At 40.8% G+C, this 12,767-nt stretch overlaps 1 protein-coding gene across 4 annotated transcripts in view; it reads left to right on the forward strand.

Annotated features, from left to right (window-relative positions):
• Ubap2 (ubiquitin associated protein 2) overlaps positions 1-12,767 on the forward strand; it is a 75,912-nt gene that overhangs the window by 39,939 nt on the left and 23,206 nt on the right. For all 4 annotated transcript variants that reach the window (XM_048420062.3, XM_048420063.3, XM_048420065.3 and 1 more), the window contains 5 exons: positions 2,505-2,658; positions 4,996-5,073; positions 5,822-5,876; positions 8,461-8,564; positions 11,676-11,741. In XM_048420062.3, the coding sequence (XP_048276019.1) occupies positions 2,505-2,658; positions 4,996-5,073; positions 5,822-5,876; positions 8,461-8,564; positions 11,676-11,741 (457 nt within the window). The remainder of the gene's footprint in view (positions 1-2,504; positions 2,659-4,995; positions 5,074-5,821; positions 5,877-8,460; positions 8,565-11,675; positions 11,742-12,767) is intronic.

Genomic DNA, 12,767 nt, shown 5'->3' on the forward strand with positions numbered 1-12,767 from the left:
CTTATTTCTTAATATATATTAATATATATATTTGTTTGCAAACATATACATTCACACATTAGCAACTTGTTAGTAACAAAAATACTGCAAGGCACATTATCAAGGACGTTGGCATTCTTTGAATATACACAGCAAAACTCATTAGCTAGATTGTACCTAACTGCATATGCAGCTGTGAGGAGGTCCCAGCCATCTTTTAAAGGGGTCACTGCAGACCCATGTCTTAAAAAGCCAAAAAAAAAAAAAAAAAAAAAAACACCCCGCAGTGGGGAGCTGGGTGGTGGTGTCGCACACCTTTAATCCAAGTACATGGGAGGCAGAGGCAGGTGGATCTCTGTGAGTTTGAGGCCAGCCTGGTTTTCAAGAGCTAGTCCCAGGATAGGCATCAAAGCTACAGGGAAACCTTGTCTGGGGAAGGGGGAGCATCTACAGGTTACAAAGGCAAAAAAATCTAAACCATTAAGAGATCTAAGGCAAAGGCAAAGAATACGTGAATTATTTTACATTTCTTAAGTGTGATTAATAGTATCTGGACATGGTTAGTCAATTAACAGCATTTTTTTTTTTTATATCCTAAATCTCAAAAACAAAAACAGTCTACTTGAATCTAAAATCTTACACAAAAACTGGTACAGAGTGTTATTTGCTGTTTTGAATCAGAGCAGAGAGTTGCCGGAGAAGGACGTTTTAAAACTTAGCTGCTATTGATCTCCAAGGACTAAGCTATAACAATGACAGACACCTGCAATACTATCCTAATTTACCATATATCTTTGAAGGGCTAGATCTAGCAAGGCACCTACAATTCTGTTCTGAAAGTTCCTCCTGTGATCACCCCACAAGGACTTTTTGTCTGGCCAAATCATACTATCAGCGAGTTAATTATAGAGAACAGGCTTCTAAAGTTTTGTTGTTGTTGCAGTGTGGGGCTAAAGGTTTGACTTATTTTGTTTGCCGGAATTATACAGTTTGGGGGGGGGGAACGTCATCCTACTAATAGAGCACAGATAAATTGTGCCCAACATCTGAGGAATATATTGCAGGGGGACATATTATCACACAAGAGAATTTGCAATTAGAGATAGCCAGCTATTCAAAAGTTGGTATTTTTCATGGGCTGTGTCTACATGAATCAGATGTGTAAATGTCTGGGGTTTTTTTTGAGACAGGGTTTCTCTGTGTATCCTTGGCTGTCCTGGAACTTCCTTTGTAAACTCTGTAAAAATCTCTCTCATGTGCCTTGTCCTTGCTTCATTATTTTCCCATACACTCCTGGAAATTTATTTTGTTACGTGCAAGCATGTGTGCATATCTGAGACAATGCCCAAGGAGGTTAGAAGAGTGCTGTAGTTACAGGCACTTGTCAGGTACTTAACATTGGTGCTGAGAACTGAACTTAAGTTCTGAAGAGCAGCACCTACTCTTAAGCATGGAACCTTCTGTTTAGCCCAAAATATACAGCTTAGAGTGGTCTTGAACTCATGTCTTCTGCCTCTGACCCCCCATCATTCCTGCAAGCATTTGCTGAACCACAACCAATGGATTTTATCTTTTGAGAAAGTATCTGACAGTGAAACCCTGGCTATTTTTTAACTTTTGATTCTCCTGCCTCAGCCTCCTGAGTTCTGGGGTTATAGGTATATGGCTTAGGAATTTGCTTGTAGTCCTGTAACATGTGAGGGTGTGTAGTAAGGGGGCTGCTTGTTTGTTCCAGGCTGCTGAGAACCGAAATAATCATACAAAAATTGTATTAATTACAACACTGCTTGGTGTGTTAGCTCTAGCTTCTTATTGGTTAGCTCTTACATCTAGAATTAACCCATTTCCATTCATTTGTGTATTGCCACGTGGCTGTGACTTACCAGGTAAACTTCTGTCTCTGGCTGGGCTACATGGCTTCTCCCAACTCTGCCTTCTTTCTCCCAGCATTCAGTTTAGTCTCCCCGCCCCCAAGCTCTACTCTGCCCTATCACAGGCCAATGTAGATTCTTTATTCATTAACCAATAAAAGCAGCATATATGCAGAAGGACTTCCTACATCAAGGGTGGAATTGTGTCTAGTTTAATCAGATTTACAAACATAATAAATTGAATTACTGACTTTTACTTGAAGAGCAACAATTTTTACATTTTCTAATTTAAAATAAAGAGATGGCGCTTTAGGGAATATCATTAACTTTATTTCTGTATTTGCATAGGACAAGCATTAGTGGAGTATGTTGTCTGTAGTTATCTGTGTGCTGTATTAATAAGAGCTTAACAAGGTTTGTGTGTGTGTGTGTGCGTACAACTGTGCATGGCTTCAGAGGTCCAAATTGTCATATTCCCTTGGAGCTGGAATTACTGGCAGTTATGAACCACCTGATTGGGTGCTGGGGATTGGCCCATCCCTCCAAGTTTTGTCTTTTTCAGGAAAGTAGAGAAAAGTAAACGGGAAAGAATTAAAATGTAAGGTGTGACAGCTGTGCGACAGCTCAATGACTGTAGAACTTCCTTTTTGATAGACCTCATGGGAGACTGTAGGAGGAAAGAAGAAGAATTTTGGGAAAGAAAATTCCGAAAATAAAGAAAACAGAGAGAAGAGAACAGAGAGAGAAACAAATCGTGGACGGGGAAACAACAGCCGGAAAGGAAGAGGTGGCAGCCGAGGTAGAGAGTGTGAGTATAGCTTCTTTTTTTATATTTTTGTACATTCTGCAAGCTTAAAGAACAGCCCAGAGAATGCCCATAAACCCACCTGTCAATGTAAATTTCATGTTTTGATCACTAGTAGTGATCTGGGCTTTCCTGTCAGTGCTGAACTGGGCTGCATGTAGTTCAATTTCCTTTTTTTAATAACTATTATTAAAACTTTTATCGATTTTTTTTTATTGAGCTATATATTTTTTTTTCTGTTCCCCTCTCTTCTTCCCTCCCCCTTCTACCTTTTTCCATGATCCCCATACTCCCAATTTACTCAGGAGATCTTGTCTTTTTCTACTTCCCATGTAGATTAGATTCATGTATGTCTCTCTAAGTGTCCTCATTGTTGTCTAGGTTCTCTGGGATTGTAAATTGTAGGCTGATTTTCTTTGCTTTATGTCCAAAAGCCACTTATGAGTGAGTACATATGTTTTTTGACTTTCTGGGTCTGGGTTACCTCATTCGATACGATGTTTTCTAAATCCATCCATTTACCCGCAAATTTCAATCTGTCATTTTTTTTCTGCTGTGTAGTTATTTTTTCATTCTTTAAGACTAGTGTCTGTTAGAGGTCAAGTGAACTGGGCTTGGGGTGGGTATAAGTTCCTTCACTCTTATATCTTGGTGTACAGCACAAGTTCCAGCCCAGCCAGGGTTATATAGTGAGACCCTGTCCCCCCCCCCCCCCCCCCCCCCCCCCCGTCTCCCTCCCCATCCTAAATAACAACAGCAACAACAAAGAAACTCTAAAGGAGATAAATTTAAGTCAGGGGTTTTTGTTTATTTTAACCTCCATACAAAAGCCGGACTTGAAAATGGCTCAGTAGGTAAAGGTGCCTTCCGTGCCTGACCTGTGTTCAGTCCCCGGACACATGGTAGAAGGAAAGAAAGGGACAACCCAGATTGTTGTCTGAGCTCTGTGTGTGTGCCGTGGTGTGTTTCCTGTGGATCCATATTTTACACCATTTTACTCGGAACAGCCTAGGAGACATTTATAGTTAGTGTACTCTGTTGATATTTATCAACTACTTGCTGTGGAGCGTGGACACCTATGGTAATGAGAAAAACTGAGTTTTAAAAAAGCTGATAGCCTGATGATGCCTGTGATCCCAGAATTTAAGATCTTTTAGTAGGAAAACTGAGTTTAGGGCCAGCCTGAGTTAGTGATATCCTGTCTCAGAAAGCCTCCCGTCCACTTTCCCCTTGTCCTTATAAAATGAATTAGAGTTAATTAGATTGTCAGTAGGTCTTGAGTTGACCTTAACTAAATTCTCATTCCTCCAGCAGTGAAATTAGACACCTACCACTATGCCTTGCCTTCTTCTAAGTTTTTGTTTCTTTTAGATTTTTCAAGACAGTATTTTCTGTGTAGTCCTGGCTGTCCTGGAGCTCACTCTCTAGATCAGGCTGACCTCAAACTCACATAGATCTTTCTGCTTCCTGTGTGTTAGGATTAACCATTGCCCATCATCCTGGCTTTAAATTTAATTAAAAAAAAAACTTGGGGTTGGGCATTTAGCTCAGCAAGCGCAAGGCCCTGGATTTGGTTCTCAGTGTCTGTTGTTTGTGGGTGAACTTGCCATGGCACACAGTGCTCAGAGAACAACTGTGGGTTGTCTCTTTCTCTGCTTCCATCGTTTGGGTCCTGGCATTGTCAAACTTGACAGGAGCCTTTTTGTTTCTTTTTTCTTTTTGGTTTTTCGAGACAGGGTTTTTCTGGAGCTCTTCTAGACCAAGCTGGTCTCAAACTCACAAAGATCCACCTGCCTCCTAGACCATGTCTCACCATGTTATCCAGGTGGCCTCGAACTCATGATTCTCTTGGTTCCACCATGCTAGTGATTGAGAAGTGTTCAGTCATGTGCTTCAGTTTTTTTTTTGTTTTGTTTTGTTTTTTAGATTTATTTATTTAAATATACAGTGATCTGCCTGCATGCATGCCTACAGGCCAGAAGAGGGCACCAGATCTCATGTGGTTGTGGTTGCTGTGAATTGAACTCAGGACCTTTGGAAGAGCAAGCAGTGCTCTTAACCACTGAGCCATCTCTCCAGCCCCCCATGTGCTTCAGTTTTGTGCTTTTAATTTTTCCTGTTTTCTAAATGTTGTTTACATTGTAACTGCTGTTTGAGAGAGGGTCTTACTTGTAGACCAGGCTGGCCTTCAACTTGTGGAATTAGAGGAGAGTGCAACCATGGCTTGGCACTTTTTACTCTTTGTTCATTTTGCACTTGGTTTTATAAGTGCCTGATACAAAGTTCTGATACAAAGGTTTGGAATTGAAGAGTTGGCATTTCTGTTTTTTTCCTCTGTAGTCAAAAGTGAAGAGAACGGATTTGATTACAACCAAGGAGACAAGCCTTCAGAACGAGGAAAGCGATCCCGAGGCAGAGGTAAGGGAGAATGAGCGAGATGGAATGCTGGGCACCAGAGGAGAAGACAGGTTGGTGCTTCTGAGACTAAAAATGCATTAGGAATGTTGTCCTCTGAGATGTTGCAATGTAGCTAGCTACTGCTCCCTGTGATGGAGGTGTAGTTTATGCCAGGGGTTTTTGTTGTTACATTTTACTTTGGTTCTGTTTTTCTGCTGTTGTTCAGTTCCTGTCCTTGATAAGAATGGAATCCACCTCTGAGCAGTACTCCAGACCCTAGAATCTTATTGGTTATTGTCAGAAGGATTCTGAAAACCACCTTTATTGTCCATGGTGGATACAGATGTAATCTCAGCACTTAGGAGTCAGGCAAGGCTGTGGAGAGTTCTGGTTTGCGTAGACTGTCTATTCTTTATTTTGGGGTTGTATGGGGCTCCTGTTTTTTTGCTTTTTTCTAGATGGGTTTTTTCTCTATGTCTTGGTGTCTTTTAACTCCCTCTGTAGACCAGGCTGGCCTTGACCTTACAGATATGCCTCCAAGTGCTGGGATTAAAGGGGCTTGTGCCACCCCTACCTAGCAACTTCTGGTTTTCTTTTTGTATGCTTGTTCTGTGTGTGTGTGTTTTAAAGCATCTCGTACTACAGTCTCGGTTGGTTAGAAAGTCACTGTGTAGCCCAGATAGGCCTGAAACTCTCTGCCTTTATTAAATCATCCCAAAAATATACACATATAAAAATAATACTATACTCTACAATTGTGTTTTTAAAGGATTTGGACGTGGCAGAGGCAGAGGGGCAGGAAGGTTCTCTTCGCAAAGCATGGGGTAAGTCTCAGCTATCCTATTGTAATTATTTCCTGTCTATAATTTATTTATCCCAGTTAGAGCACTTTTGCTGCCGTAGATCTGAATTGGGGGTTCTAAGCTTGGCCCGATGGGCAGTCTTGCTGGATAATGCTTTGTTGAGATGATAGATGTTGTTCCTGCACATGGATGCTTAGTATCATCCTCCCCTAGTGTATGCCTCTCCCATGACGTTATTAAAATGTTTTCAGCCACTGCCAGATGTTCCTGAGGCCACAGGCTTATGTGCATGATTACTCTGTTGCCAATTGAAAAGCCAGCTAAATACAGCCATTGTACACAAAATATGTTTATGTAAAAATATTTTATCCTGAGTGATAGTAAAGACTGACCATTCTAAGTAGGTGTTTTATTAGCTACTATTATTTCTAGGTTTTCTTTTTCTCATTGTTTCTTTTTGTGTGGCAAGACAGCTCAAATATGGAACCCCAATCTTTAAACTGGTAGCTTTCTGTTTACTTCATATTCTGTGTATATTGTAACATTCATATTTTTTCTTCAGTAATCATCTGAATCATGATGCCTTATGGATGTTCAGTTAGGCTTTGTTTTTTACATTTTTATTCATATATATTATGTATTTGTGAACATATGCATAGCATCCTTATTGGGTCAGAGTACAGCTTTGAGGAGTCAAATGTGTCCATGTTGAATTTCATCTGTCAGTCTCGGATTTTAAATAAAATACAGGGAAGGACTGATCATTCACAGCCCCGGTTAGGGCATTGGAGAAATGGTTCTTTGGTTGAGAGTACTGCTGCTCTCGGAGAGGACCTGGGTTTGATTGTAGCACGGAGGCACTACATTGTGGCTCATAACCATTTGTAATCCCAGTTACAGGGGATCTCATGCTCTCTTCTGGCCTCTTATTGGCAGAGACATGCATATGATGCCTATATGTACATACAGGTCAAACATTCATACACATAAAATAAAAGTGATTCTTTCTTAATCCCCAGCACACCAAGGCAGAGACAGGCAGATCTATTTCTGTAAGCCAGTGTAGTCCACATAGCAAGTTCTGGGACAGCCAGAGTGACAGTTATTCAAAAAACCGATTTCCACCAAATAGACCTGCCAAGCTTAGATTACGACACGAGGGAAAGGAGATGTATTAACTCTGAATATGCTACTTCTCATTGGGAGTTTTTTGTTTTTTTAAAGATTAATGAATACTGTGTTCTGCTTACCTGCATGTCCGCTCACCAGAAGAGGGCACCAGACCTCATTATAGGTGGTTGCTGGGAACTGAACTCGACCTCTGAGAATATCAGTCAATGCTCTTAACCCCTGGGTCATCTCTTCAGTAGTTCATTGGAATTTTTTTTTTAAAGATATTTTATTTGTGAGCCTTGAGTGTACTGTGTGCATGAAGGTATCTGTGAGACCTGAATAAGTTTCCTAGGTACTGGAGTTTCATGCCATTTTGAGCTGTCATGTGGGTGCTGGGCATTGCATCTGCTGTCACTTGCAGCACGAGCAGCTAGTGCTCTTAACCACTGAGCCATCACGCAAGCTCCTGCACTGGTAATTTTTACTGTGGTCTTGGCTGTGAAAGCTTCCAGGTCTCATAACTGCTAAGGATGCCAAAACCAAATTGTAGAAGCTTGAGGGTCATTTGTACAAGAGTAGATACAGGACCCTGAGTAGCCTTTCATTTGTAAAAGATATGGCAAGCTTGACTGGAGATGTAGTTGATAGAGTGCCTCCCTTGTAAAGGCAGAGAGGGCTCTGGGTTCAGTCCCCGGCACATCATAAAATTGAATATGCTGGCACAAACTTGTAATTCCAGGAAATTGTTAGGAGGTACCTAGTAAAGAAGACTCCTCGACATGGGTTCAAGCCAATTGTAAGTCTTTATTAATTCGCTAGCCAGCAGCTACTCTAGGTGTTTGAGACACATTGTAGCCCTGAGCCTTTCTCAGGTTGAGCTTTTAAACACAAAAGTCACATTCTGGGTTGACATACATCAGTTAGCAAGAATAGTTAGCCATAATGGGCATTGGTGTCACATACCTTTAATCCCAGCACTCAGGAGGTAGAGCTAGGCAAATCTCTGTGGGTTTGAGACCAGCCTCATCTACAGAGTGAGTTCCAGGACAGTGAAGGCAGTTAGATAGATTGTCATCTTGGAAGGTGTTGCTGCCTGTGTGCTGGGTTCCAAAGCCCCTAAATGATACTTTCTTCATAGTATCAGTTGTGTTACAGTATCAGAAGTTCAAGGTTGTCTTCAAACACATAGTGAGTTTCAACCACAGGCAAGTTGAGAAATACGAGCGAGATCCTTTCTTCAAAAATTGGTTGAAGGCTCATGTCTTTAATCCTAGCATTTGGGAAGTAAAGTCCCACATTTTTGCGAGTTTGAGGCTTGCCAGCAGTACATAGTGAGACCCTGTTTCTAAACACTAAAATGTTTGCATCATTGGGCCTGTTAAAGGCTTATGTGTGTGCCACTACACCTGGCCAAATTTTGAATTTTTTTGTACAGAAAATTTTGTGCACGAAGTTTATTTTGTGATTTTGACGCTAGCTCTCGTAACCCTAGGACGTTCAACCCTGCAGACTATTCAGATTCTGCATCTACGAACGGCTGTGGGACAAAGTCGGGAGTTTGGGAAGCTGCTCAGAATAGTAAAAATGAGAGCCCTGGTAAGTGTTTTTGTTTTTGTCTGAAGTCTTTGTTTTGTTTCATGTATGTTTTTGAGAAATGGTCTCATTATTTTGCCTGAGTTGGACTTTTACTGATCCTCCTGTTTTCCTATTCTAGAAGTCTGGGATTTCAAGACTTTGCCATCACACCCATCTTTAGAGACTTTTTCTAGCACCTTTCTTTGTCCGTTCATTCATCTGCCTGTCTGTCTTGTGGGAGAGGTGCATGTTTGTTTGGGTGCCACAATTCTGGAGCAAGAGTTGCAGGTGTGATCTACCTGTCTTGGATTCTGGGAGCCGAATACAGGTCCTCTGGAAGAGCAGCAAGCATCCTTAACAGCTCCTAGAGATGGCTTTACAATGTATCATTTATCTGAGTATGATGGGGCATGATATGTATTTAGTTCTCTGAATCCAAGACACAAGTATATGTGCTTAACCACTGAGACATCTCTCCGGCCCTGCCTTACCTTTAAAAATGTGATGAAGTCCTGTATATATTAAACTGGCTGTGACCCACCGATCTTCTTATTTTCTGAAGTGCTAGAATTACAAATGTGTGCCACCACTTCCAGTTAGGAGAAGAGTTTAAAATTTATTTTTATTTTTATATTTATCAGTGTTTTTTCATCCATGTATGTCTGGGGAGCACATGTGTGTAGTGCTTGAGTAGGCCAGAAGATGCCATTGGATCCCCTGGACTGAAGTTACAGGTGGTTGTGCACTGTCATTTGGGTGCTTGCTGGTGATCCTTCTGGGGGTCCTGGAAGAACAGCCAGTATCCAGAGCTATCTTTTCGTCCCTAGGAGACGTATTTAGTATTCTGGGTGGTGGCTGCTAAAATTTTAAATTTGTTTTTTTTGTTATTGTTGTTTTTGTTTGTTTGTTTTGTTTTTTGACAGGGTTTCTTTTTATAACAGCCCTAGATAACCTGGAACTCAGTTTGTAGACCAGGTTGGCCTTGAACTCACTGAAACTCACCTGCCTTTGCCTCCCAAGTGCAGAGATTAGAGATATTTGCCACCAACCACCAGGCTATTTATTTGTTTTGGTGTTTTTGAGACAAGGTTTCTCCTTGTAGCCCTAGCTGTCTTGGAACTTGTTCTGTAGACCAGGCTCAGATTCACCTCTTGAATAGCTAGGATTAAAGGCATGTGTCACCATGGTCAGCTTTTTATGTTCCTTAAATATCTAAGTAAATAGTTGTTAACTATTTGTTCACCTGGAGATCTTCTGATGACTAAGTCATGGTAGTCTTGACTACTGAAGCTATCTTTTACAAAAGTATAATTTGTATAATAAATTAACAGTGAATGAATTAAAACTCAATGCAAAGAAGTTATAACTGTGGGATCAGTAGCTTTTCATGGTAACATGCAGTTCCAATCCTGACATTTGAAAGGTGAAGGCCTGATTCTTTGGAGTTGATGGTCAGTCGTGACTATGCTTAGTTTAAGGTTAACCCGCGCTATGTGAGATCCAGTCTCAAGCAATCTAATAAAACTCTTGATTTGATACTAACATTGCATTTTGGTTTAATCCCAGTACTTAGGTAGATATAGGGAGATCATGTTCAAGGTTATGATAGACTGCATAGCAAACTGAAGGTTAGCCTGGTCATATGAGACACTGACTCAGAAGGAAAAATTTACTAGTAAATAATTTACTTGTTTTGGGGGGAGATACCACGCTATTTTTTATTTTTTATTTGGAGGTTCTTACATACGAATGTAGTGCAGACTGGCCTGGAGTTCATGGAGATTCTCCTGCCTCAGGTCTTTTAGCTCTGGGTTTATCATTCGTAACTTTAAGGTATTATCTTACTACATTTTTAATTTTTTTTTTGCATGTATCTGTATGAGCACATGGGTGTACTTATGGAGTGAGTCTGCTTCTGCCAGTGGAACCTGATGGTTGAACTCAGGTTTATAAAGCGTGGTAGAAAGACTCTGTACCCGCTGAGCTATCTTACTGACTCATTGAGATCTAATTTACATATAGCAAAATTTGATAAATTTTAAGGGGCAGAGCAAGTGATTTTTTACAAATGCATGCATAATTGTAGCCATAATTAAAATTGAGATGACATTTTTCTGGTAGCAGTAAACAGTTATAAAGAGTAAAAATGATTATAGCATCTTTTTGACTGGGGATGTAGCTCAGTGGTTGAGCATATTCTTTCCATGTACATGGCCCTGGCCGTATCCCTAACATTGAAGAAGTAAAACGTACATAATATATTTCAAAGGTTTGATTGTGGAGAATATAAAGCACCCTTTCTACCAAAAGGGGAATATGTTCAGTGTTGTGGGGTTGGCATTCTCATTGTTAACTGCAGCCTCGTTCCCTCAGAGTGATAGGTAGGTAGCTTCAGTGTAGATTCCATCCCACATCTTAGGAGGCTTTTGCCTTCATTCTGAAAACATGATGGAAAGTATTTACAGTAGTCCAAATTATGATGAAACAGCTAAAAACCCAAGAACTTAATTTCAAACCACAGTAAGGGGCAACATGGAGCTAGCAGACGTGGACATATGTGGACAGCTTGACGGTGTAGCCTAGTGGGAAACCAGGGTGTAGATTTTACGCTTCAGGGCTGATCACTAGAGTGAACACAGCGGAGCAACCCTGAGTAGGAAAATGGGCCCAGTTGAGGCCTACACACATTCACAAAGATAGGGCTGGGCAAAGATGATTTGTAAAAATCTCCATAAGCGTGAGTCATTAAGAATTTGTGTGCCTGGCCATCGGTCTTTGTGTTCATGTATATACTTAAAGAAACCAGAACTTGACACCATGTGTCTTTGTTTATTGCTCTCTGCCTTTCAGGTTTTTTTCTTACTGTGTGAGGAGTTCAGGACTTTTCCACCAGTGGGTTCTAGAAATGGGCTCAGGGTATCAGGCTTAATAGCAAACCTGTTTACCCTCCTTCTGGCCCCTTTAAGTACTACATGAATGTACTTGATGTTTTGTTTCTAGAATTTTTCATTTAATATATTTGGGCCTTGGTCTCTCCACGAAGAGGGACTGCTGTACCGCGTTAACTTTTCCCATGTGCTTACATTTTTCGTTTTCATACACTTAAAGCTTTCTTTTTGCTTTGGCCCGCAGAAGGGAGAACAAAGCCTCACAGTATGTCTCAGGAGCTGCCAAATAAAAGTTCTTATGGACTCAAAGGTATGGTGAATGTTTTTTAAAATTTTACATCGTTAAGAATCATGCAGAGCCAAGTGTGTTGTTCATTGGTTTAAATGTATGGGCTTGGCCCCAGCACTGCATAGAAGTGGATGTGGTGCAGGAGTGCAGCTTGTACAGCGTTTGAGCCAGTCAGGTCATGGTGAAGTCACGTGTCCCCGGTCCTTATGTGTCTAATCCTGGGAATTTTTAAGCTGGAGAGAACTGACCCTTACACATTGTCAAATGACCTCTGCATTCATACTGTGATACTCCCGCCACAAAATAAATAAACCTAATAAATTTTTGAAAATTTAAAGGTAGTTGGTTCCTGTACAAAGTAATGGAATTCAGGCTGAATGTAGTGTTGCAAACCTTTAATCCTTGCACTCTAGAGGCAGAGGTAAATTTCTGAGTTCAAAGCCAACCTGGTCTACATAGGGAGTTCCGTAGCCTGTGAGTGACATTTTTATATTGCAGTTTGTATGACAGTCTGTCGCAACATTTCCGCTGGCTTTCTCATGCATTTCTATTTGGTTTTTCAAGACAGGATATCTCTGTATAACAGTCCTGGCTTTCCTGGAACTCACACTTTTGACCAGGCTGCCCTTGAACTCACAGAGATCCAGAGTGTTGGTATTAAAGGCGTGTGCCATCACAGCCCGAGGTTCCCACGTATTTGCTAACACAGCAATCCATGGTACTGCACTGCTCCTGTCTACAGTTATTGCACATGATGTCTTCCTGCTTAGGAACAGACTCAGGTCTAACCTGTTTATACATGGCCTTTTCTGGGCTAATTAATTTTAAAATTATTTTTCTGTTTCTCTGGACTTAGAACAGGATGACAGTTCAAGTGATGACATACAAATGGTGTAATATAGCTAATGTATTTTAACCTTGCTCTCTGAATCCGATGATCAGTAATCCACTTGATACGGGACCTGGTGTAGATTTGCATTAAAACAGTATTCCTTTAAATTTTTAATTTTGTTTTAAAACGTAGTTATATGCTCAGGTGGATACACA

Source organism: Myodes glareolus, chromosome 16 (assembly GCF_982192425.1).
Source record: "Myodes glareolus chromosome 16, mMyoGla1.1, whole genome shotgun sequence".
NCBI classification, from domain to species: Eukaryota; Metazoa; Chordata; class Mammalia; order Rodentia; family Cricetidae; genus Myodes; species Myodes glareolus.